Source organism: Emydura macquarii, unplaced genomic scaffold, assembly GCF_026122565.2.
Source record: "Emydura macquarii macquarii isolate MOO-44397 ecotype Brisbane River unplaced genomic scaffold, CSIRO-AGI_Emac_v2 contig_1253, whole genome shotgun sequence".
Classification (NCBI taxonomy): Eukaryota; Metazoa; Chordata; order Testudines; family Chelidae; genus Emydura; species Emydura macquarii.
In genome coordinates, this window is record NW_027131390.1 from 18,229,048 (window position 1) to 18,256,024 (window position 26,977).

The following is a 26,977-nucleotide window of genomic DNA, read 5'->3' on the forward strand; positions in this document are numbered from 1 at the left end:
AGTAAACCAAACTACAGCATTTAAGTGTTGAGAGATTTTTTTGAATGATATTAAGTACTATGTAACCATGAGGTATGAGTTTAACAAGCAGGCAATCTAGTTGCTATCACTTAGGTGGGGGGGGAACTTTTTTGCTTCCCTTTCCAGAGTAAACCATTGACTTTAGGTGTTACAAAAATTACAGTAAGACAAGACCCTACTTGTTTCTAAATTAGAATTGCACTGAAGGCTGAGGGGCTTAAATATTTTACAGTAAAAATTATACACCAAAAAGCCAGAACTACATTTAAACTGTTTCAGCTTGTATTTTAAGAAGCATTTAGACTTAATTACTGGACATAAAACACAAGACAGCTACAACATAAATCCCTTTATGGGGGTGCTGGCTGGTAGACAGGGACCAGGAGTCACTTCATCTGACAGTTTACTTATCTTTAAAATGGCGAATAATGACTACACATATTTTGCTTAACACATAGGGGTTTTTAATAAGGCACAATTGCTAAATATTGTGTGTAGAGTTTTTAAAGACACTACTGTTCCCATCTTCAAGAAGTATCCGTTTGAGCATTTTCACTACAGCTGCGAGTGGGTTATAGTGGAAGGCTTCTTTATTTTTCAGTACCACAGAGATTAATGAGGCACCTACACAATGTTTTACTATTTGGAATTAATCCATAGAGAACACAGTGGCCTAAAAAGAGCTGAAACCCATGGCTGTGGGCACCATCCAGGGGCCAGAAATCTACCCCCGATGCTAATGTCTATGCAAAGTTAAAAATGCCATCATGATTTTGGAATTATTAAAATGAGCTGCAACGACTACACCAACACAATGCAAACTGTACCAACATAAAATGAAATCTACACTGCATGCTTTACAGCGTGATTTTATTTTGCTGTTGCAAACAGCCCGGAACAGGGTTATGGAAGAATAAATAAGTTAAAGCATTGAGAGTGCAGCACTTTCCACAAGCACATCTTTAAACTGCTTTTAGTTTGTAATAATTGAAAGTGCTTCATTATTGCATCCGATTCAATGTTCAGAAAGTAACTAAACAAAATGAATTGTAGGTCAAATGTTTTTCCCCTCTGGCCAAAAAAGATTTTAAATATGCCCTCAGCGAACCCTACTACAAATAATAAAACGTAGAAAAAACACCATTGTAATATTGTATCATAACGTACTAACATAACCAGTTTGTGTTAAGTGTCTCAGTCCGTTCCAAAGTACTTCTGTCCAAAGTGTGTTGGTGCAACTGGATGAACTTCTGTAGTTAAAATTGTGATCTCCGGGAACTCCTGGATTATAGATTTGGCACCTTTTAAAGAGGAAAGAACAGATTAGTTGAAACTACACTTTGCAGTTCAGTCCTGCACCTGTAGGATTTTATAAGCAGTTGAGCAGCTGGTCCCCTGCAGGTACCTCACCTCTGCTGTTGGATCCACTTTTTGCATTAGGCCTGGTCTGTGCAGCTGGCTGGCTCTCAGAAAGGCTTTAACAGATTTTAGGAATTGTGTATAGTCCTACTCTGATTAACAAGGTAGTTACAGGCTGTTGTGAATTACCCAGATCTGATTGTCTTATTTAACTGCATGCTACTGGCAAGAATTTCTGCTAGTGTTAATTTTAAGTCTATAGCAGCAGGAACTCCCAAAAGATCCCTCCCCCCAGTTTACAAAATGCTTTATTTTTGAATACTGATTGGGAAGTCAAAAGCAGGAAGTACATGGCTATGCTATGTCAAGTGACAAGGGCTTGTGCAGAGCCTGTGTCAGGCTGGATGCTAGCCTACTACACTCCACGAGTGCTCTGTAGGACACGGACCCATTCTGTGTAACTGGCTACCATGTGATGCCTGTTTTGAAGTATGCTTCACAGCTGCGGCTTTGCCCTCAGTCCTGAGAGCAGGCCTGCTTTCCTTTTCTGCTATGTCTGTTTGAATTTCATGAGTAGCCCTGACAAGGCATTAGAATGTCTCCATTCTCAAAGCCCCAAAACTCCGCTTCCAGCAAAGTAAGTGGGCTCCTTTCTTAGCCACTCAATGCCACTATTAGTCCCGAGGGATTGCTATTGAATAATATGGCACGCCCTTTAACAGAGTGGAGAGGAAAACATCCAACTGAACTACCGTCTTTCACATCACATTTTATAAACTGCCACAACCACCTTTTGTTTTATTTACATTTTAGTCATTCCTTTCATCGAATTATGACTTTTCTCCCACTTCAGTCACCAAATAAGATTACATTAAATCAGTTGGCTGGAACTCTAAAATGTAAGCTTTGTGCACAGTTCTATGTTGTGTGAACAACCTCCGCCCCACCTATTCCTTCAACTTACCATGGGGTGTGGAGAATAGGCTTAGTAGGATAATGACACTTGGTTGAACGCCATGTTCTATAAGAACTTTTACAGCTTCAATTACGGTATTGCCAGTGCCTAGGAGGGGGGAAGGAAAAAACAAGATTGTCCTTACCAGAAAAACTTGACATCATTTGGAACTAGATTAAGCAGAAGTCACATTCAGAGGGGATTAGTGTGCCACCCATACAGGCATGTATGTGAACAGAAGGAATATGTCCCTTTTCCACTGCAGAACAGACTGCTCACCATGCGTTACCTATGGCAGCTTAGTCTCTTGATGACACTACTGCATCTATGCACCCAAGTACTGTATTAAGAGCCTGAACCAAAGTCCATTGATATCAAGGGGCTCTGGATCATGTCCTAAGGCATGAAATCACAGTTGAAATAGAAAATGGAAATCCAGAGTTCTTTGTGAAGAAGCAGAATTAAATATTAGAGAATTCACTTCAACCTGACCCAGCCTCGACCAGCTCCTGAGGCTCGTTGGTAGCATTAATTAGGTTTAATGTTGAAATAATTTACTATAAACTATTACATAGAATTAATTTTAAAATGTAAAATTAGAGTAAACTAATATTTAATTAAATGGAAATGTTAAAGTGTTTAGCAGCAACAATAGTTCTAGCCCTTTTCTACACTTACACATCTTAGTATGTATCTTTAAAAGCAATTTACAGCAAACCCCAGTTCTCCCCCTCCCTCGTCTCATGTTCACACTGGGTCATACTCAAGCGATTTGCACCACATTTATTTTGACCTCATTAGAACCATCACCTCAACATACGCATTTTGAAGACACTCGCTGAACAACTAATGCAGTTTGACTAAGGCATGTTCTGGCAGAGCTTGATAAATTGTCTGCTGTGTTGCTCAAGGCAAGCCAAAAGCCTACTAATAGCCACTGAAATTCAGGGAATTTTACATAGAACACCCATTAGTCAAATAATATTCAACCCTAACTAACAATTCTTTAAGACACTCACTTAGTATTGGGTACATGAGAAGAACTTTTCTCCTGTAAATGTCTGGTGGAAACTTGGCATAGTAGACTTTGGCTCTCTGAGTCTCTTCATCGCTCTGTATCAGGATTTTTCCTATTCGGATGGATCTGCAGCAATCCCGTAAACCTTGTTCCATTGCCTCTCCTCCAGTTTAGGAACAACAACAACAAAATGTTACATATCCAGGAAGACAGCACCGCAAGCTTCTACAGCTAAAGGACGTTCAATATTTAACTCTGGTAAGGAGTTTATTAAATCAAATGACTAAAATCAAGTTCAATTATTAACTTGAAGTTTTCACTCTGCTTAGACAATAATGTTAGCCTGATCAGTATCACTCATTGGTTCTCAAGCACTAATACAAGGTGGGTTTTCCAGGATAGAGGTGGAAATTTAAATCTATAATATATAGCAAAGTTTCCTACATACATTTTGGTAATTTCTAATAGGTTTGAAAGACAGCTTCGAGCACTGAGAAGAAACTCCTCTGCAATGTCATCTCCAGATACTGATGCACCATCATAATACAATATAGGGGACAGAAAACATTGTATCAAGTGGATTTTAGCCTCTTGCTGTTAGACCTGAAAACTGTTGCTATCAAGGTGCTAATGATGTTGGACAAAAAACCTAGCATTCCCCTGAATGTGTACAATTTCCATTAATAGCTAGATGGTTTGTTTGGAGAACTGTCTTTTTTTGGGGGGGAGGGGAGTGATTAATGGCAATGAAGATGGGGGTTTCTAGAAGCAGGCGAGGAAGGGCAGGCTTTGTTCCATTTGAGTATCCTCAATCTAGAACCCTTTCCCTAGCAGCCCCAAAAAATCCACAGCAATTTGTTCTGTTTCCTAAAGGGTTAATAAAACATGACTTGAGATTGGTGGGTGTAAGCTTTGTTGGGAACAGGACCTTTAGGAAGAGAGAAGAATGGCAGTTGGAGGACTTTGGGGAAATTTGTTCCTCAAAGTTAAAGGGGCTACTGCTATTCTTAAAAGCAAGGTGGTAAATAGATTTAAAGAAGAGCAACGCAGACACATTCAGGAACCAAGAAAGCATAGCCTACCACTTCTCATTATGCTGACTCCACAGTTTCCCTTTTCAAATTTCACTCCTTCATACTTGTACCCTGTGGGGGGGGAAGACAGATGTGATCATCAGTGGAAGTCATTGTTCCTTTTAACCCATCTGGTGCCCCTTTAGGTTATAGTGTTACATGATATTCACATGAATGGAACTAACATCTCTTAATACACACTGTATATAGAGGAGCTACAGATGTATGCCACACATTGCATGGACCAATGGTTTGATAATGTGCCAAATCCTATGGGGCTAAAAAAGTGAAAGGCAGAGGAACAAAAATGTAAGCTGGCAAAGAGCTGGTGAAATAGGGTTTAAAACAGCCTTCCCTGCTGTAGGATTCTAGTTTAATAACTTTCATTCTGGGCATACTTCTTATGAAGCATACCATACAAAATAAAGCTTAACGGTATCTTCACAAGAAGCCACTAGATAAATTCCAATGCTGTGGACAGGGGAGTTGTTACACCAGAAATACAAAGCCTTTGGAATTATTTGTTTTGTGCAGGAAGTAACGGAAATACTATGATTGCCCTGTCCAGAACCATTGTGCATCAGTCCTAATACCCAGGCTGGTGTGGAGTTCAGTCTACAGGGCTATGGAGAATGAGGGAATTATGTGTAGTATTTTTTTATAAGTATCAAAAGCACCTGTGCTTCTCTGTGCTGTTACCCACCCTGACTGCCAGGAGATAAATCAAAAGAGGCTGTTAGGAGGAAGCAAACAGTAACTGAAACAATGTCCTTGAGGAAACACCCGGAAAGCTGTTTATTGGGAAATAGCCTGGATGGAGCCAGGAAGTGGGTAAGCATAGCGTAGGGGATCCTAAACCTTAAAGATGTTGGCCTCTGAGCAGAAGAGAGGGTTGAGTGAGTGGCCAGAGGCTGCCCAGGGAGTGTCAGCAACAGCTGCCATCTAGGCAAAGGGACACACACACACACAGAGGAAGCATGCTGCAAGCAGGGCAGTCTACTTCTCTCAGCCAGAGATGAGGGTTACTCCAAATACCTGTGAGGAAAGATTATGTACAGGTAAGGGGAAATGCACATACAGGACTCTGTTGCATTAACTCTTTGCTCTGAGTGCTACGTTCCTTTGGGTGTAAGAATAATTAATGCTTTGTTTTGGAAAAGTTTTTTAATTGCTTTCACCCTCTCACTAGTAACAGCTGGAGAGTTAAAGTGCTCATAGGTACCAAATGCAGTTGGGTCCGTCACGTTAACACAGTGGGGAACCCAGGGGGCTGCAGCCCAGAGAGCTGGTCTGAGAGTGGTTGGTCCATGTGGTGCTATCCAGAGTGAGCTGCAGGAAGCCAGGCCTGTCACCTAACCGGAACATTGAAGGATTGAACATTGAACCTTAAGGCACAATTTGCTCTAACCATGACAATGGCCCAGTCAGAAATCCTTGGGCATTCTGCTGATCCTTCATGCAAAGGAACTGCCAGCTGCAGTTTGGGACATAGAAAACTCATTTCACGGAGTACATTTAACAGCCATCAAATGGTATCATTTGTTAAGTGACTTGTGCCGGATTTGAACTGTGTTCCGGACGAGAAAGGCAACACTTCTTTTAAACCAGTAAGACTTTATTATATCTTTAATAAGATCCTTATTACTTTTAGGGCTGCTTTCCAAACTCTAGCTAATGCTACACTGTTTTCCACCTTGAGTTTCCTGTTTGACTTGTCTCGCCTGATAGCTGTAACCTAATATTTGGCTTCAACAGGAACAAGCCTTAATGATTCCAGTGGTTTCTCTCTAGTCTGTGTTAACACAGAGAAACTAATGTCCTGCTTCTCTGTCATCACTGACAGCTGCTCCCTGGTCGTAGGAATTTTGCAAGACCTTTTGAATTTGCCTAAATCCCTCGCACTCTCCTTAATGGGTAAGTAAAATGTCATCAGTTTTATTTTCCTCATAACAGTAAGGGCAAGAGAGCAGAGCTGGCACCTGGACTGGTAAATTTTCATGATTTTTCAAGACTGATTTAAACCCTTACTAAACAACTCCTGTGTGTTTTGCCGAAGGGTATTAAACAGGAAGGTGTGATTTATTTTTTTTAAATGTCAGGAAGAGAGGACTTAATTTTGCACGCTGATCTGACTGTTCAGCTGATTCAGCCTCACAAGGATTCTAAGTTCTACTTTACATATTATATAATATCCCTCCAAGCTGGGGAGTAAGCTCCCAAGTTACCTGTTGGAGTGGTCACTGTGCATTCGGTATATGGCAGCTGATTTAATCCCTCTTCAACCACAAGTCTGATCTGTAGAACCAAAGGAAAGCATCAACTTAGAGAGGTTTCTTACCCATCAAAGGAAGGTACCATGTGCTAGTAGTTTTACTAATCTACAGTGAACACGTCAGTACGGGTTTTCCCTTGCCAGTTTATTTTCACATCCCTGTTTCTATTCAGGAGCTGCAGTGGGCTGCCCAAAACAGCAGCAGGAAGGGCAGCAATGTAAACACAAAGCCAAGTGCCCCAGGCAAGTCAGTCAATAGAGAAATATCATCATCCTCTCTTTGGCACCTGTCAGTTGTCATTATTCTGGGATGTGCTGCAAGAGCTTGCACCTTCACACAGATGGCCCAGTTTCAGCAGGGATCGCTCTACAGGAGACAGCCAAAAGTTCCAGATCTCCACAGCCTCATGTGACCTGAAAACCTTTAGCCCTCCTCCCCCCATGCTAGCTCTGCAGCTGTACCCCAGGCAAGATTATTTAAAATGTATTCATCTGACCCCCAGATGATTTCCCATGAAAGGAGCTCCAGGTATTAAAGATTTAGAAAATTCTCTAGTAGAGAGCCAGCGATTCAAAGGCCAGAATGCTTAAAAAACCCCACTGCCAAGCAAAGATGAAAACTTATTAAGCAAAAGTCATTGTATAATGGCAGAAGTGAGGCAATCTGTCACACGACTGAGCACACACACTTCTCTGGTCAATGGATAAGTTAAGATTGGATTTCTCCCATTGGAGATGGACCACTTCTCTTTCCAGGAACAGGGCAAAACTTACATGAGGAATCTTTTCCATCCTTCCCTCTCAGCCCAGTTCCCAGTGCAGACAGGCTGTCTGTTTAAGGGAAGTTCTTTAGTTGGAGTCCGTGTCAAAGGGGGCCTTTAAATTTATTGTCACGCTGAATAAATTGTTATAACTTTATTGGCATGACAAGGTTTATGAGTGTTATCAAAGTTAACACAAGAATTTCTATTTTGGGTGGAGTTTTATAGTGGGCCACATTCAGAAGTGACAGACAGGTTATGTCGGTGACTGGCCCAGAGTTGGTGTAATTCACACCCCCGGGGGGCCAGAAGACAGGAAAAGCAATTAGCAGGATGCGGTACGTAAACATCAAGAAAGGTAGATATTTTCCTTTTTCCTCCACAGCACATAAATGACACCACACTGCATATCAGGAAGTGGGTCCAGCTGAGTCCAGCACCTCCATCTGCATCCCCTGTGAACTTGGCCCAGTGTATTTGGTAGTTCCAGCTAACAGGAGCCTGTCGCTGCCATCTTTTTCATTTTTCTAAAGTGAAGTTTTCTTTCTTGCTTTTTACTGGGACATTCTAACCTTGACACCTGGAAGAAAGTACCACTTGAGTCTGGGTTGTGCTGCTCACAGGAGGATGTATCTGCTAGGACTCCTACACCAAGATGCACCTGGCTTTAACAGTACATGCCTAGGACCGTGGACAAAAAGGGGCAAAATAAATGATCACATAGCTTATCTAGGCCAGGTATGGAAGGCACACACTTGAATGCTGATTTCATATTTACAGTCTTAATACAACTCACTCAGCCAGAGACTTACTGCACTCAAACCCAAAGAACTGTAGAACTATCTCTAACTCTTCAGCGGAAGAGAGTGGAAAGCCCTGCAGGGTTCTCCAGCAGCTCCTGGTCTGTTCTCTTGGCTTTTCAAAGAGCCTCTACCCAACCAAACACCACTGTTTTGATATTTCACCACCAAAGCTCTAATCCAAGCTCTTATAATGCTCAGGTCATCTTCCTAGTCCATTATTTTAACCATGTGCCTCCACTAGCTTCCCCTTCTCCCCCAAAACCACAAGATTTGTCCTCGCCATCACGATTTAGCTGCCCTTCACAGCTGCATTAGTACATCAGTGACAGCCACCTTCCCTCTGCCCGCCTTTACCACCTGTTAGTCCCCTTCTCACCTGTGCACCTTTGCACATTTTCTCATGCTACCTATTACATGTGGAACAAGCTGCATGAAAGAAATCTGTACCACTAATTTATCGGCCTTCAAACCTCTTCCTCTGACTCATGTCTGCTGTGCCTCCAGGATACTGCTAATAGCTAGTGCCAGGAAGGCAGAAAGCTAAACTCTGCTCACATCCAATCCCACCTACCTGTTTATTTCATTCAGCTGTTATATCGTATCATCTGAGCAGCGACTGACTTTTTATTAGGTTTGTACAGCCCCTAGTACAAGGGAGCCCCATCCTGCCTGGAGCTCTAGGCGCTACCAAAGTACAAATCAAACAAAATATACAAAGCAAGACATCCCACAATCCTAGGCATGGGTTCTCCATTTCATCCCTCCTCCTCCTAAGAGGAGGGACCAGCTATCTCTATAACAAATGTCAAGCCTGTTGTCTGTCTGACTAGCAGGCAGAGGCATTCCTGTGAGCAGCAGCTCTAGATCTGTAAATGTGCTGGTCAACCAAGGCTGGTCAACTCTCACTCGCAGCGTGAGCCTAAGTTTGGCTCAGTGCCTGGAAGTTGCAGCCTGCAGCAGTGAGGGAGTAGTGCATACGTGCCTCCGACTGGCACGACACTTTCAGGAAAATATGAGAGCGCCCAAGGGTGAAGACTTTCACACTGCGGAACGGTAACAAGTTTAAGTTAGGGTTAATTAAGATTTTCTCCTGCCTGTGTTGCAACAGCTATTGTTACTCTTCTATCAAAACGTTGGCAACATATTTCTGACCTATCTTCTTTTTAAAAGTGATTTTTATGGTGGGAGGAGTACTCCTTTAAGAGTAGGGTATGATGGGAATCCTCTCCAGCATAAAAAACAAAGTGATTTCAGAAGAAGTTCAGTGTGGTAGAAGCTCTGGTAGAGAGAGGATCTGTAGCCTAGCTTGACAGAACCAAGCTCTGTTAATTTTCAGTACGATTTACATCTGGCTTTCTTGCGGCTCAATAGTGTTTGGATTTGTTAGTGTTAGGCATCTGGGCTTTACTTCTTTCTTGTTTGCAAATCTTGAGTCTGCATTTTATTGCAAGATTTTGGAGATCCTGGGAACCCTGATAAACAGGAGCACTGACATGGAGCTGACCTAGAACTAAACCTTTCACAGCCTGTGTGTATTTTCCATGATTGTCCTTATCTGCTTTATTAACTGTCAAGAATGTATGTTTAAAACAAACGACATTTGTTGGAGACCTTTATTTCAAAGTAAGCTGTTTGGGGAAGGGACCTTGTCCTCCTGTTTTATGAAGTGCTGTGTACAAGTAAGGTGCTCCAAGTGGTAATTTGATCCAGCAGTTAGATCAGGGTGATTAGTCTTGTGACCGTGATCACTTATCATCATTGGTGACTGGGAGGTATCATAACCAGGGTTACGCCTTCAATGCAGGAAAAACAGAAGGTGAAGCTGGCCAAGCTACAAGGGTGAAAAGCCCTGTGGTCACAGCACCTCGGGATATGGGCATGGCAGATCTCTAGTTAAGCAAGGTTAGGTCAGATCAGTATTTGGACTGGGTTCATCAAAGAGTCTATGCTCTAGGAAGTGGCACTGCTAACTGAGTAGTCCTTTAAGCCTTGTCTTTATTAGGAAAAGTAGTGTTTTCTTCCCACGTGTTAGCTAACTTGAGGTAAACCCTAATAATCCATAGTTTTAACAGGTTAGCAGATGGAATCCATTTTGAAGCACTTGGAGGAGATCAGGAACAGTCAGCATGGTCAGGGCATGACTTGGTGAATCCAACCTGATTGCCTTCTACGATGAGATGACTGGCTCTGTGGATGTGGGGAAAGTGGTGGACGTGATATACCTGGACTTTAGCAAAGCTTTTGATATGGTCTCCCACAATACTCTTACCAGCAAGTTAAAGAAGTATGGGTTGGATGAACGGACTATAAGGTGGATAGAAAGCTGGCTAGATCATCGCGCTCAGTTAGTAGTGATCAACATGTCTAGTTGGCAGCTGGTATCAAGTGGAGTGCACCCCAGGGGTTGGTTCTGGGGCTGGCTTTGTTCAACATCTTCATTAATGATGTGGAGGATGGGGTGGATTGCACCCTCAGCTAATTTGCAGATGACACTGAGATGGGGGGTGTGGTAGATATGCTAGAGGGTAAGGATAGGATACAGAGAGACCTAGACAAATTGGAGAATTGGGCCAAAAGAAATCTGATGAGGTCGAACAAGGAAAAGTGCAGAGTCCTGCACTTAGGACAGAAGAATCCCATGCACTGCTACAGACTGGGGACCGACTGGCTAAGCAGCAGTCCTGCAGAAAAGGACAGCAGAGTACAGTGGACAAGAAGCTGGATATGAGTCAATAGTGTGCCCTTGTTGCCAAGAAGGCTAATAGCATATTGGACTGCATTAGTAGGAGCATTGCCAGCAGATTGTGGGAAGTGATTATTCCCCTCTATTCGGCACTGTGAGGTCACATCTGTAGTATTGTGTCCAGTTTTGGGGCCCCTGCTACAAAAAATAGGTGGAAAAATTGGAGACAGTCCAGAGGAGGGCAACAAAAATGATTAGGGGGCCGGGGCACATGACTTATGAAGAGAATCTGAGGGAACTGGGTTTATTTAGTCTGCAGAAGAGCAGAGTGAGGGGGGATTTGATAGCAGCCTTCAACTACCTAAAGAGGGGTTCCAAAGAGGATGGAGCTAGGCTGTTCTCAGTGGTGGCAGATGACAGAACTAGGAGCAATGGTCTCAAGTTGTAGTGGGAAAGGTCTAGGTTGGATATTAGGAAAAGTTTTTTTCACTAGGTGGTGGTAAAGCACAGGAATGGGTTATCTAGGGAGGTGGTGGAATCTCCATGCTTAGAAGTTTCCAGTTTGTCAAAGCCCTGGCTGGGATGATTTAGTTGGGGTTGGTCCTGTTTTGAGCAGAAGGTTGGACTAGATAGATGACCTCCTGAGGTCCCTTCCAACCTTAATCTTCTACGATTCTATGAAGTAAAAATCCTAGGCTCCCCAGTAGTGTTTACTTTGACCTGTTAATAGGCATAAGTGGAGGTATAGTCTCTCTGATTATTATTATTGTGTAGTCATGGACCAGGACTCCATGTTCAGACCAATAAAGATCCCATGGCATTTTTCACAAGAGTAAGGGTGTTACTCAAACTGAAATTGGGGTAGGCACATCTTGCTTACCTATGTTTCCTAAGCATTCTGTTACCTACATGCTTTCACTTCTGTCCTAACACAGAAGAGTGTGTGCGGTTAAAACAGGTGGCTCAAGGTATTTGTGAAATCCTTTGGCATGAAAGGCATCTTATAACAAGACATTAAGTATCTTAAAGAGCAGAGGTGCCCATTCAGAAAGTTCCTGTCAAACAGCATTCACTTTATATAGAAACACGTCACTCCCACCCCATGACTGCTTCAGCATGAAAGTCCTGTTTAACACAAGTATCACAAAGTGCAGGAACAAGAGGAAATTCTCCACCTACCAGACGATCAGCAGAAAATACGAAGTCCCCTCTACTGGCAGTCCTGAAAAAGGTAACAAAAGTGCTATTTTAAACTGGGAAAACTTTTAGTTAACTAACACTGATAAATACTTGCAATGCATTCATTCAAGGATGGTACATTGTACATAGCAGGCGTTCTCCACATAACTAATTTCTATTGGCATCTCTTGATCAAGGATACCTAACATTCAGGGAAAGGGAGGTTACAGCAAGGCTTGCCTCTTGCTAAAGGCTAACGTTTTGCAGTGCTTTGCCCAAAGCTATTAGAACATAAAAACCTAAGAAAACTGCCATGAAGGCTTTCCATGCTTCCACTCCATCCCAGTTCCAGTATGCCATGTGTTCACTGCTTGAATTTACAAACATTGCGCTTATATCTTGCTTCCAATCAAGTCAGTAGCAAGAAGAACTACCCCCAAATGGTAACAGTACCAAGCCTCTAGCATTGAATTAAGAATCCAACTGTCTGCCTGACAGCCCTTTAAAGAAAAACAAAAAACAAACAAGCCATCAAAATATCATATTCAAGCACATCTTAGTACGACATGCAATTAGTTGCAGCTCTCTAATTTAAAAAGGCCTCTTCCTTTAAATATCCATAAAGAAATTCTGGCACTAAACCCCATGTTTTTGCAATATTTTAGTTGAGGGTTTACATACATGAAAGTCAGGAAATTTTGTTATTCCCAGAGCAACTGGGTGACTTTGCCACATTAAATATGTTGTTTTTAAAGAGACAATGTCAGTTTGTCTTAATTTCTTTCCCCATGTTACCAATCTTATACTAATAACTAAGTTTATTTAATTAATAACATCCCTGCTGTTTATTTTTTGGCTTTCAGTTACACAATGAACACAGACTAATCACTTTCTGGTTCTCTGGAATTAAAAGGAAATCCAAAACTTAAATAATAATAAAAAACAACAAGCCTCTGGTACATCAACCCAATGTTCCTCTGATAATTCTTGTGATTTTACAATCATATTTTGGTTTTTTAAGATAAAGTTTGATTGGTATTTTGTGTTTTGATATTTATTAACGATTTGGAAAAGGGGAGCGAGCAGTGAGATGGCAAAACTTGCAGATTCTTCTAGATTCTTCCATATCATAGAATTGAAGAGGATCTAGATAAGCTTAAGTGACATAGTGAGAGATGAAATTCAATGCTGACATTCAAAATGATGCACACAGCTTACTAAATTAATTATATTGACTTGGCAGGAGACCTGGGTCTCACTGGACAGCTCCATGAAGAGCTCCGCTCAATGTGCATCCGTGGTCAAAAAAAAAAAAAAGCAAGCAGAGTTCAACTGCATAAGAATGGAGAATATTATTGAAAATATGACCGATCAGTGGTACATCCTCAACTGGAAAACAGTGTTAGGTCTGGTCACCGCATGTCAAAAAAAGAGAGCAGACTCAGGAGTTCAGAGATGGGTGTTGAGAATGATTATAGGCATGGAAAAATTCTCATTGGGACTGTTACCTTACAGTATCATGATGAAGGTATACAAAGCAAAGAATGGTACAAAAAAGATAGATTGGCAACTATCGTTCCCATGTTCCTAATAAAAGAACAAGGAACATTTAAGGAAATTGTGAAGTGGCAAGTTCAAAACTGATTGACACAGGATATTTTTGTGGCCAGAAGCCTAGCAGGATTCAAAGCAGATTAGTCACTTATCCGGATAACAAAAATATCCATTGTTGTTATAACTTAAAACATAAACAAGAGTTTTTGATGGGGTATAGGTCTCCAGTTTTAGAGCTTAAAGCAACCTTTAACTATTAGGGGGGGATTCCAGAGGAAACCTCCCCCAAGAAATGTTATCCCATAAGTACCTACTGCCACGTTTCTTGCACTTTCTGCCAAAGCATCTGGCACTGGTTACTATCCCTGACAGGATACTGGACTAGATGGGCCATTGGTCCGATCCACTATGGCAGTTCCTATCTTTCTTTCCCTGACTGATGTGCAAAAGTTCTCTATAACATCAGTGCGTATCTTCAAACAAACTGAAGATAACTTGGATGTTACCAAATAACAGTAAACAGTTTTCCAATAGGGTGGCAGATTTGTTTTTAAAGCATCTGTCCCTTTTAGACCACCGTTGGTATGCATAACAAAAAACACTGCAGGGGAAGGTTCAGTCCAGATAAGATTTCAGTGAAATGTCCTGGAAACATTATTTATGGAGGATTATTTTTTTTATTCTGTTTTGTGTCACAGAAACAATATCACAAATAAGAGAAAATATATTGAGGCAACACAGTCATATTCCGCTGGCTGTGAAAAATCGAATTAAGGCACCTAGTATTTTTTAAGTGTCTGCCGTGCTAGAAGAGGAATGTGCAGGGGATGTCACCCCCCCTTCCCAGCAGAGAAGTCATCTCACTGATGAGTTATGCACTATTGAGTCATCCTGCTTTGTATAGCAGTCAGGAGCATATACCCCGCTGCTTTGCTGTCTTCAGTTCTATATTATTCACTCTAAACACCTCAGGGAATAAAAAACCAAAGCTGAGTAGAATAAAATGATCACATACAAAAGCCACGATAACCTTTAAATATCTGCACTTAAATCCTGCCTAGTGTTAAGTCTGGATTTTAAACCATACAGACACACTACTGATCTGAGCTAATGAAGTTGCTTCTATGGAAACCAGAGATCTTGGGTTCACCAGGCTCATTTTTATTGTAAATTGCAATATTACAGCTTTTAGCCTCCAGATCACTAAATCTAATCTAGCCAGGCCAGGGATGAACTTTTGTGAGATGATTTTTATAGTCTCCCCAACACAGAGCTATAAACAACTATAATAGTGTGCTTCCACATAACTGACACTTAAATGTACAAGTACACACACTCCATTAGAGGGTTCAAAATTCACATCCATTAGACTTAAGCTGTGGGCAACTACCTCTAACTAAACACCAGAAAGGTTGCAAAACTGAAAATGTTTGTGAAAGCATCTTCGATGTGGGACTAAGGGAGTCAGATGGGACCTCCCTTATCCCCCAGTCCCCTGCACACATGCCCAGCTCCTGTTAACATTAATGACAGCTACATAAAGGAAGCAAAAGGAAGGTGGACAGCTCTAGACAGAGAAGTGGACTAAGTTAGTAATGCTGATTTGTTGGCGTAACATATGCTATCTTATCCAGTATGAGGCATTAGAAGGCCTGTAGTAGTAATGCCAATTATTTTAACAGCCTTAGGCTTTGGGATTTGTACTGAAAATAATACCAGGACACACCTTGGTGAAGGTAGAAGAACCTAAACAGAATAGAAAGGAGAGGAATGCCCACCAGCTACTTGGGGTGACAATATATGTTTAGACTTCATCTTGCAAACACGAGATTTATCCAAGACTAGTCACTTGCCAAATCTAGCAGAACAGGACCAAATCTTGGCCCTCCTGGCTCTGTCATATGCAGCTGACCAGAGCACCACAGCATGGCATGACTCCATGGCCATAGAGCTTTGTAAGTATCCTAGAAGGGGGAACCCATGTAACATCACCCAGCCCACAATGGTAAGAGCTTTCTTTGAATGTCTGAGATTTTGCCTGATTTTTCCCCATGAGATTTTGCAGCAGGTAATTATTGCAACTGGAATTTGCTATTTGGTTTTATTGCCTGGTAATTATTGCAACTGTAGAGCTACATTAACTTCCCTGATTCCTGGAGGGCAGGGAGTAAGTCATATTTGCATGAGCTCCCACTTCCCCACGCATCTCCCATCATGAAATTAACATAGACGCCCACCCGCCCAGCCCCTCTTCTTCACTAGCCCCGATTATACTCAAGATCCAGCAGGCTAGCATGGAGCTAACCTGCATCAGAGTAAGAAAACAATCCCAACCCTGCTACTGAGTAATAGCCCCGAATTGCCCCTCACTGCCCTATCTCTTGGCCATTCCTGCCTCACCCTACCCCTCCTAACTTTGTGGCTTTTTCACACTGTCCCGGTGCCTTGAACATCCATCTTCTGATGCACTAAGCAAACACATATCCCTCTAACATTTGCAATTGTGGTGCTATCTGTTCCTTTTTATATTAGTCTCTAACATAGAGAGAGATGTGAAACAAGACTTTGTAAGAGAGCTGATTTTTTTCTTCCTTCCCTGCATTGTATGTTAACGACTTCTTATAACATCCGTATCAAGGCAGACCAAGCTCTTGGGGGCAGGGAACTAGTCTTAGCTGTAAAGCTCCATGTCCACCAATGCTGCATCCATTGTTAAGAGAGGATTTCCAGCACTACAGTTTTTTAAGAAGACTAGACAAGATGAATTATGCTGTTCCCAGAAAAGGGCATCACAGCAGATTCTAGGCACCTTGTGCCTAACTGTTTTCTCTCCGGGATGATTTAGCAGGGCACATTTTAGAATCTTCCTGGATGAAAGACAATGTTGCACTCTGGAATCTCTTCCTCCACCCCTGAAATGCAGCTATTTTTCTCAGGTGGAATGCAGCAATAAACTTTATGCGTTTTTTGCCCCTGTGAAAGTGTAACAAAATGAGAGGCAAAAGAGCCTGCTTGCCTTTTTGCACAGCCTCAGTGGGTTTCCCCCCCTCTCTTACACAGTAATGTTTTTTCTAGTTAATGTTTAGTGAAAAGCTTGGAGTGTCAGTTACAGCTCTGCTGCCTTGTCTTCATGCCATGTTCAGGATCAAGTGCAGCTCTGAGACTTGTCATCATTTCAGCATTTTAGTGATCCATATTTGAGTCTCCACCTTCACTCTCCACCTCTAAACAAAATAACCTCTTTACAGTATTCCAATTAATCTGATATGTAAATCTCCTCAATGTAAAAATCATCTGGTGGCTTGTGGGCTTGCCAAACCCAAAGACCTACTGAATACATTTGGAAGAGTTGAACACTTTTTTTTACTTACAGCAAGGAGGACACCCATCTGGATTCAGAGTGGGATCAGCTGACTGATATTTCCCTAGGTACCAAAAGCTATACAGTTTTCCTTTAATAGCCTCAAAACAGTTTACAGGTGAACCCTTCTCACTAACAAGTTTTGAGTGGACACAACTACACCGGGCGGGGAGGGCGAGAGAGAGGACTTAAACCTCCCTCTCTCCATAGCCCACTCACAAAGCCCCCTTTCTGCTCTGCAGGGAAGACAGCTGCCAGAGTGGCTCTGCTGTGCAGAGCCACTCTCCATGGAACCTCCACAGCCTGTCTTCCTGTACAGCAGCTCCTTGCATTCTGTACCGGTGATACGATTACTCCAGCACACAGAGAGAGAAAAACAAGATACAGAAAAACCCTAATTTAAACCACAGAAGATTAGGTTACTTGCATACAGTGGGTGAAGAACTGCATGGATATGGATGATTTAAACCATTGCTTGAAAATTTTATACAACACCTACTGTCAACAGCCTAACCAAAAGCAGATACGAAAGGTCAGGGAGGGCCACCAATAGTGCCTGGTGGCAATTGTTGCAATAGTCTGCTACTCATAGCTTTGGCCAGTCAGCCACAAAGTGAATCTCACAAGTGTTGACAATTTCATTGCTGCCTGGCCCAGCAGAGTCTGAATAACAGCCAGGAAACTGGCAAGGGTCTTATCCTCTTCTTGCTGCTGCTGCTTGCCAAACAGCAGAGGAATGTGAGCTGTCTGCAACCTCCGGAAGAAAACACTATATTTGTTCACATTTAGAATGGTCTTTGTAACCATAAGGGATAAAGGTTTTTATAAAGAAAGCAAATTCTGCAGGAGTTGATGGCTTAGGCCCCTTTAATCATTAGGGGCAAGCAGATTTCTGAAGATTTCACTTTTTGCAGGGGAGAGGTAGAAGAGTCCCCATTTCTTCAGTAATTGAGGACAGACATTCCCATAGTTTTAAGTGGTGAGGATTTAGTTGGGTTATTTTCTACAACTTGTTCACTGCTCTTCTTCTTTCTCCCACCCAGCATGAATGTAGCTGAACCTTTTCCCCCGCTATAGTTTTGCCAGTTTACAGTGACTTAAGATTGCAGAGTCCTCATCAGTATCCAAAATGCTACTGCGAAGGAGTAAACGCCATGTTTTCACTGACAAAAATGTGATTTTTTTTTTTAAGAGCAAGATATCCAGTGAAGTTGACGGTGAAAATCTAATCAAAGATTCTGAGATTCATCATGGGAAAGCCCTGCCTCTAAAGCGTCCTTAAACACCTTTTTACATGTAACATTTTCATACATTCCTTTAAGAACTAGTGATCTTGCAGGGGAGATATAGTGCCCTGATTTCCCGTCTTGGTAAGTAAACAAAGGCTACGCTCAGACTGAGGGCGGCAAAATCGCCGCCACCAGATCGATCTTTCTTGATCGATTGAGCGGTCAGTGAGACCTGCTCAATCGATCAGGAAGTCGACTGAGTAAGTCCACCCCCTCAAGTAGCGTAGCGCTGAGCGTCGGCTCAGCGCCGTGAGAACAGCGTGCAGCAGGGAAGAAGAGCAGTCGACGTCAGTTACGCAAACTACTCTGCATAGTTTGCGTAACTCCCGTCGACTGCCGCCGAATCGCGCGGTAAGTGTGAACCAGCCCAAAGGATGCTAATTTTAAGTAAAATTTCATGACTACCATATTTTCCATCACACCTCTCCTCTCATATTTGGATGTAGCCACAGTGATCCATGCTCTCGTAACGTCCAGGTTTCATTACTTTAGTTCTCTGTATCTAGGTATGAAATTGTACAGCTGGTTTTCAGCACAGTAGCCAGCATGCTCAGTGACACAGGCTGCTGAGCGCATCACCCTAAAGTTCTATCTTCATTGACTCCCTTTGAATGTTGAGCTGAGCTCCTACATTTGATCTTTGGCTCAGGGGCCCTCCAAAGAACTGGGCCAAGTTAAACAAATGGCCACCTCAGCCTGAATGATTATGATCTCCACAACTATGTTCCACTGGAATGGAACTGTTAACCTCCGGGGTGAGACTTGTAAGTGCAGCTGAGGGAGCTTTGAGTGCCTGGAATCTGGATCAGATCACAGATGACTGTGACCCTCTGACTCTATAGTAAAATGCAAAATTAACTTCTTGACCCAGCATTCCCACAACAAAGCCACTACTGCTAAGCATCCACCCTTAAATCCATGATTTCCTTGATGCCCACAGGGTAGAAAGAAAAATATTTATATATATGTCATCCCTGCCACAGGCATTGGCTAAGAACCTAGGAAGAGACTCTCAAAGTACATTACAAAGAATTAATGGCACCTCCCAACACAATGTGAAATATGGGTAAGACCAGTTCTGTCCACATTTTACAGATGGGGCATGGGCCACAGTCAGAGGTTAAGTGACTTGTCCAAGAACACTGTAACAAGAGTGTGGGCTTCAGTTTAAGAGTCCTAACAAGTGATTTTGTTCAAAAATACAGATAGCTTATTAGTGCACAAAGGACACACACACAAGAACTTCTAAATGCAAATAAGATGTTGGTGCATGTTTCTTTTAGGGCAACTTTCTAGTTAACCCTCAAAAAGACTGTGTACAAGAGTCAGACCCTCACTCCAGGGGTATCTTTTCCTCACTAGCTTTTAAAACCCTGTAAAAACTAAAGGCAGATCCCTCCCCTAAAGTTGCTCCAGAGGCAATCTCATTCTGTTCTTCTCCTCTTTCAGAGTTGCTTTCTGGGAAATCCAGCACTCCAGGACTTTCTCTATTCCCTTTCTTGCTCAGGTAAGTTTATATTCTATTAGCTACTGAGGGAAAAGGTAATGTTAGTCTTACAGTAGAACCTCAAAGTTACAAACACCTTGGGAATGGTGGTTGTTCATAATTCTGAAATGTTCGTAACTCTCTGAACAAAATGTTAGTTATTCTTTCAAAACTTTACAACTGAACAGTGACTTAATACAGCTTTGAAACTTTACTATGCAGAAGAAAAATGCTGCTTTTAACCATCTTAATTTAAATAAAACAAGCACAGAAAGTTTCCTTACTTTGTCAAATCTTTTTTAAGCTTTCCCTTTATTTTTTTTGTAGTTTACATTTAACACAGTACTGTACTGTATTTGCTTTTTTTGTGTGTCTGCTGCTGCCTGATTTGTGTACTTCCAGTTCCAAAAGAGGTGTGTGATTGACTGATCAGTTCATGATTCTGGTGCTTGTAACTCTGAGGTTCTACTGTTCCTGTATTGCTCTCTTCTCTTGTTCAGTCACAGAACAAGTCTGTCACAGCAAGTCAGTAGCAGAACTACAACCAACCTCGCTGAGACTCCAAGTTGCATGCTTTAGCCTTCTCTTGGTATTCTTACATGCTTTATTTAAATACCTGTTTAACATGTGAGGCTGCAACATGTACCTCACACTGATCTAGGATCTTAAAAACTGGGCTTTTTTTTTTTTTAGATCAAGTTTACAAAAAGGCAGACACTCCCTTGATCAAAGGCGTGAATGTGGGGTTCAAAGCAGTGGGAATTCGAAAAGTGATCTCCTAAGAGTTAGAGAAATGGGGACTATAATGGACCTACTAATCGCATAGTGGCACCATGGCTGCAACTACAATAAACCAGACACTGTAGTGCTGCCAGACCCTGGTCAGCAGCAGGATGTGAACCTAGGACCTCTGAAGCTGAGTGTCTGAGCCTCTACTGCATGCGCTAAAAGCCACGTGCCTCTTAGCTCAGGCTGTAGCAAACTCATCAGTCTCTAGCTGGACTAGGTGCCACCAGAAGAGGACAGACTGCCACACCAAGCAGGCCTGGGTTACAGCATCATAGCAGGTGAGCAATGGCTCTTCCTGCTCTGAAGCCCAGGACCAATACAATGCTGCTTTCTACATTCTGTATGTTAATAGCACCTCACCACATACTGTGCATTTTAACATGTACATCCAAAAGCAGGAAGCAGTCATAGTACAGCAAATACTCTGAAAGCTACAGCACAAGCCTCAGCAGTGAGGCAAGGAGAATAATTGACTCTGAATTAAAGGAAAGTGTAAGCTTCTGTTTAACTTTGGCAATGTTTTTAACTAAAAGTATAGTTTTTTTCAAACTGGAGGTCTTTACCTGTGCGGATTTCTGACTGTGCCTGCTCTTAGGGTACTATTTAAAAAAAAAAAAGACAAGAGACTAGAACTATAAGAATTGGGCAGTTGTCATGATTTCATGTTTACTGTATGTGTGAGAGGTAACTTCTAGTCTCAATCAAAATACTAATAGAAATGATCTGGCAGCTGATCTACTGTCACTTCTTTGGACAAACAAGTGACCTACTAGTAATGTCGTGCACTAAGAACAGAATATTTCTGTTCCCAATCCCGACCTCCTGTTCTGAGTCGGAAGCCTAGAGAAGTGAGGGGACTCCGTTCCATATAGAAACTAGCAGGATGTTGCATGACAGCTGTGGTTTAAGGAGTGGTGTTGTCTGACTCCAGAGCAGATCAGGAAGTGTCCCAGGAGTGGGAGGACTACAAACAAGACAGATTAAATGGGTGAAAGGACACTTGCACTGTTTTTGACTAGCTTCTGTCTTTGTCATGTACAAAATTTAAATAAGCTTGGACATAAGAGACTGCATGAGAATCAAGACAGTTGGCTTGCAACTGCAAATAGACAGCGTGGGTGTAGCCTATGTGACCAATTTCCAACAAATGCAACAGAGCACAGGCGGGTGCCCAATACCTTCCCCAGCTTCTATTTGTGGCTCCACATAAGACTTTTTATCTTGTGCACTACATAAAAAAAACCAAACAGTAGTTGGGTTTCACCACCATTTCCATGTCACATCTTGATGTTCTCTAGAGCAGAGTTTCTCAACGACCATCCCTGAGATCTTCCTGCCACAGTTTAGGAAGGCAGCAAGTTGGTCCCTGGTATCAAAAAGGTTGAGAAACACTGCTCTAGAGAAAGGAGGCTGAAGCTTATTACTACAAAGTCTTACCTTCTCTTGTCTCAAAGGCTGCAATGAGCTCTGAACCTGCCAAGCCCCAGACATGGGTGGCAAAAGACTCAAACGCAGAGCTGGTCTACACTAGAGAGTTTTGTCGACAAAAGTCAGCTTTTGTTGACAAAACAGTGGAAGTGTATAGATTAAAATGATCCTTCCACCGATGTAACTCCCCTACTATGCTGACATAATAAAACCACCTCAATGAGAGGTGTAGGGCTTATGTCAGCTTAGTGAGGGTGACACAGTGTCAATGTAGACACTGCGTCCCTTACATTGTCTGTGGGGCTGTCAATTTCACTGCTCCAGAAAACCAACAAGAAAGCCCCTCTGTGAGCTGAGCAGCTGGTCTCTACTCCTGGCTGTAAGCGGGGTAAGAAGCCCAGGCACCTGGACCCCACTCCCATCTGCGAGAACCCTGAGTGCTTCTCCACTGGCTCAGGGCAGCCTTGTTTGGCAGGGAGAAGCCAGGGCAGCTGGACCTCACTCCTCAGGGGTAGGAAGCCCCAGGCAGCTTCCCCCTGGAAAAGGGGAGGAGAGAAGCCTGGGGCTGGCTCCTGGCAGGGAACAGGGAGTGGAGGAGGGAGGCAGCCCACCAGGAGCCTGGCAGCCTGTGGGGCGCCTGGCAGGGAGATGAGAGACCAGGCTCTAAGCTCCCCACACTGCCCCTCTTAAGTCAGTGGATGTGCTCCTGGCAAGGATGCACTCCACTGACACAAGGAGAGTAGTGTGGACATCAGCCACCACAGTAATTACTGCATTAGTCACTATGTTAGGCCTTGTCTACACTAGAAAAATAAATGGACCTAAGACGTGCAAATATATTACAGGAACCTTTAAAAGTCATGGGATTAATTTCTTTTGCATAAAGGGTATTGAAGCAGAGTTCACAGCCAGAGTTCTGCATTTCTAGTATTAATTATTTACAGCTACAGAGAGAACAGGCTGTAGGTGAACTGGAAGCTGTCCAACTCACTGCCTCTTATATGCCCAACTGAAGGCTCTTGAGCTAATCTATGCCCACAAATCACCTGAACAGCTGCAACCAAGACTTTGGACCATTACTGCAGAACACTATACTCTGTGTAAGTGCTAACGTGTCTAGGGAAAATGTCAAGGCCTCCTACCAAGGCTAAGCCCTAATGCCTATTCTGTGATCATTCTACACGTGAGACAAGAATCTGATGCCAAATCCAATGGACATATTCAAAGATTGGATTCCATAGCATACCTCAGCCAGGGCCCAGAGTGGTCTCAAACGGTCTGTCCCCACCCAGTGTTGGAATCTTATTTGTTCATATGTCAGGGCATAGACAGCTTGTTTAAATACATTTATAATACAGTTTGTTTTCTTGGAGGGAGCAGGAAAACATTTCTAATGCTAGACAGCAGCAGTGGTGATACCAAGACGACACAATTCAAATTTGTCACCACTGTAACCCTATGTGCCTGAATCAACCCACACTGCCAAGTAAACCTGGGGTTAGTAGAGCTTGAGGTAGCAGACGCTGGGTTTGTTAACTAAGGCTTGAGGGTCTATACTTAAATAACTCCAGGTTAGGAATTGTTGAACCCTGGGTCCCAAGCTGAGGCTCCACCATCCACACTGCATTATGCAGGCCAGAGTCTAACCACTCAGATCCCAGACCTCCTAGCACCATCCACTCTAGCCCCTTGTTTGTGGTGCGGTATGGAAAAACTTGACTGTCCCGAGGACACACAAAGTGTGCGGCCTCCCAGAGTACAAGTCCAGGGAGGCTGCATCTACACTGCAAAGTGATAGAGCTTCAACCCTGAGTCCCAGCTGGAATACGGCTTGGACCCTCCACTCCCCTAGGGTCTCTGGTTCCAAACCTTGGGTTAGGACAGTTTGTGTGTAGACACAAGGGGCTTTAGGCTTCAGCCTAAGTTTGAGCCCTACCCTTATATTGTAGTGTAGACGTGTCCTTAGATTACACATAGACTAAGATAAAAGACACGTGGCATAGCTGCCGACTGCAGCTCCTAGGGCTAGGGGGAGGGGGGGGCTATAAAGCTGTAGTGTATACACTGGGGCTAGAGCTCCAGCCCAGGCTGTAAGACCAGGTGTGGGGTGAGAGTCTCGGAGCCCAACCTGAGCCCCACTGTCTACACTGCAACTTTTAGCCCCGCAGACTCCCACAAGCCAGAGTCAGGCTCTGCGACATGGTGCTGCACGTTTTACCGGAGGCCAGGCCACCTGGAGACAGACCAGGAGTGCTTCAGCAGCATCCTCCGACGTGCTGCTCCCCGCTCCCCAACGCGGCACCGCAGCCGAAGCCAAGCGTCCCACACCCAGAAGCAAAACGAGACACGAGATTTACTCGCCCCGCGAAACGCCCACAAAGCATGAGCAGCAGCCGGCCTCCGAAATCGTGGGCAGGGGCGTCCCTAGTGCGGCCCCGTCAGCCGCTGCCCGCCCCACCCCCGCGGTTAGCACAGGCTGGCCCTCCTCACAGCCCCCGTCCTGTCACTCCGGACACTTTCAACCTGGCCTGAGCCCGCTCCCGACCACTGCTGCCCACACACACCCCCAGCCCAGCCCAGCCCAGCCTCCCGCCTGGGCCCCCTCAGCCCGATCCCGCCCCTCCCCACGGCGCTCGCCCACCTCCCACCGCCCTGCCCCGCGCTCACTTGTCCCTGATGATGGTCTGCAGCTCGCGGATCTGGTCGTTCATGGGCAGCAGCTTGAGCTGGGCTCCGATCGGCTGCGGGCCGGGCTCCTGGGGCGGGGACAGGGCCCCGGGCGGAACCCCATTGCTGCCGCTGTCCGGGCTGGGGATGCTGTCGGGGCCGGGCTCCGCGAAGCGAATCAGTCTGGTGCTGCCGCAGCCTGCCCCGGCGGCCGCCGCCGGCTGCTCCTCCTGCTGCCGGGGGCCGCCCGCCGCCGTGCCCAAGGGCCGGTTGTGGCAGGGCATGGTCTCCATACAGCGGCGCGGAGCGCGCGCCGCCGCCAGCCGCCGCGCGCAGCCCAGTCAGGCCCCCTCCTCCTCGCACCCGCCCCGTCCGCGCCCATTGGCTCCCGCCCCCGCCACTCACCGCTCAGGCGAGGTCGATTGGCCTGGTGCATAAAGGCCCCGGTTGGCGCACCACGCTGAGCCCTGGCTTGATTGGTCGCTTCCCGTTCTTGGGCGGGCTCGGCGGCCAGCTTCTCGCTAGTCGCGTGTCGCCTTCCACCCCACATAGCGGCTTCGTGATGGCCCCTCCCCCCCGGCGACGGGCCGCTGCGCCCTGCCTGGACGGGGACACCTCCGCAGCCCGCCTACGGACGCGCCCTGCCTCCCCCCGGCCGCCGCCCGCTTCCGTCGTCATCGCTCCCTGCCGCTCCGCAGCCGCTTGGCTCAGACAGCAGCAGGACCGCCCCCGTCCTTCCCGCGGTGCCGCTTGAAATGCAGGGCGCCTCCCGCGAACCAGGCCCGGCTCAGCCCCCGCCCGAGGTCCGCAGCCACGGGCCCGACCCCCGCTCCCCTGCGGAGAAACCCCTCCGCCTCCAGGGCGATCCGCGGGTGGGCAGGCGCTGGCTGCGCTCCCCGGCCCCGCGTGCGGGGGGCCGCTGTGGTGATTTGTAGCGGAGGGGCGGGACGCGGGAGTTAGCTCAGCTCAGCAAGAGTGCGGGGGCCTCTAACCGCTGCAGAGGAGCAAGGCGAACCGGCTGCTCAAGCCCTTCTTTATTCCGCACGTGTCAGGCTTGCCCCAGACCCCAGCAGGTTAAAGGGCTTGCAAGGGACCCTATCCGTTTAAAGGCCAAAGTTGGTCTTTAAAGGTTTTGCCACCTCTAAGGCTAGAAATATATATTTGACTTTAAAGGAAGTGGTTTTGCATATTAATTTAATATTCCTCAATAATGGGGGGAGACCAGCTGGCATTGGGTAAACTCATCTCTACCCCACTCTCCTCCAGCTTTCCTGGGGGAGAGAGAAACTTGTATTTTCATCTGGTTCCATGACATGCATGAAAAATTAAATTTATTGTAAGGACAAGCCTACGTGTGCGGGGCAGGGGCATACCCACTAGAGCTGGTCTCTGGTCACTACCTCCTCAAGTGTTCAGGGGTTGAATAAAAAGGGCTGCTTAGGAGACAGGAGGGAGAATGCCTTTGGTCAGGTAGTGCTCTAGCCCCAGGGTCAGGGAAATGGATCTAATCACAGGCAAGGAGCTTTTTTTAATTTCCTTTCTGATTAAATTAACTAGCTTTACTTGTTATGAGTACTAACCCTTGAGGAAAAATACTTTGCTGATTAAAGTGTGTATTCTGCCCCAGTTCCCCTACTAACTAAACAGCTTGTGCTTCTTAATGCCCCCTCCCCTCCCCCCCCCATAGGTTTGATCCTGAACTTCTGTCAAACTAAACAGTTATTGAATGCTGACTATACTATCTGTTACAGTGCAGCATTCCTTATCTGAACTAATTGGGTCATCACTATCTTTGGAGAGGATAGGAAAAAAACGGGATGAATTCTGAACTGATTTGCCCCCAAAATAAGCATCCTTAGATGGTAATATTTATATTATAAATAGCCAGCATTTGATAAATTTATTTGAAAAGAATCCCAGGTGCCTATCTTATGTGCAAAGTTTCCAGCAGGATATTTTTTCAACAGAGAAGTTGTGAACTCTTCAAACTAGAGGGTTTACAATGGAAATAATGGCAGAGCCTTAACTGTAGAGACAAATACACATCCCTCATTGGAGCTGAGAAGTTTGATTCTGCAGTAATTAAGGGATGTTTATCAGTAACTCTAGGCATGTGTCTGTTAGGAAAATAGGAATTTTTTAAAAAATAAACTAAGCTTTGGTACACCTTAATTAATCTTGTCATTTAATCAAGACCCTGATCTGCAGTAACACTGCTGTTTACAGAACATAGTAGCATGCAATGAGAACTTGTATATTTTTTTAATGCTTTTAAAATA

The 26,977-nt window shown here is 44.3% G+C and overlaps 1 protein-coding gene across 1 annotated transcript; it reads right to left on the bottom strand.

Moving 5' to 3' along the window:
• Positions 1-462: 462 nt before the first annotated feature.
• UPRT (uracil phosphoribosyltransferase homolog) lies at positions 463-25,042 on the bottom strand. Its single transcript, XM_067548258.1, has 7 exons — positions 24,699-25,042; positions 12,125-12,167; positions 6,652-6,721; positions 4,436-4,498; positions 3,355-3,516; positions 2,345-2,443; positions 463-1,322 (listed from the first exon to the last, which is right to left on the bottom strand). The coding sequence occupies exons 1-7, from the start codon at positions 24,989-24,991 to the stop codon at positions 1,216-1,218; spliced, it is 837 nt and encodes a 278-aa protein (XP_067404359.1). The 5' UTR covers positions 24,992-25,042; the 3' UTR covers positions 463-1,215.
• Between the last annotated feature and the right edge of the window lie 1,935 nt (positions 25,043-26,977).

Bases quoted from the DNA above. Each gene is read 5' to 3' on its own strand.
- UPRT (XM_067548258.1), bottom strand. From the start codon at position 24,991: ATGGAGACCATGCCCTGCCACAACCGGCCCTTGGGCACGGCGGCGGGC. The intron at 6,722-12,124 runs GTAGGTGGAGAA...TTGGTTCTACAG, and splicing joins TATTTTCTGCTGATCGTCTG to ATCAGACTTGTGGTTGAAGA. The intron at 4,499-6,651 runs GTAACTTGGGAG...CCCCCCCCACAG, and splicing joins CACAGTGACCACTCCAACAG to GGTACAAGTATGAAGGAGTG.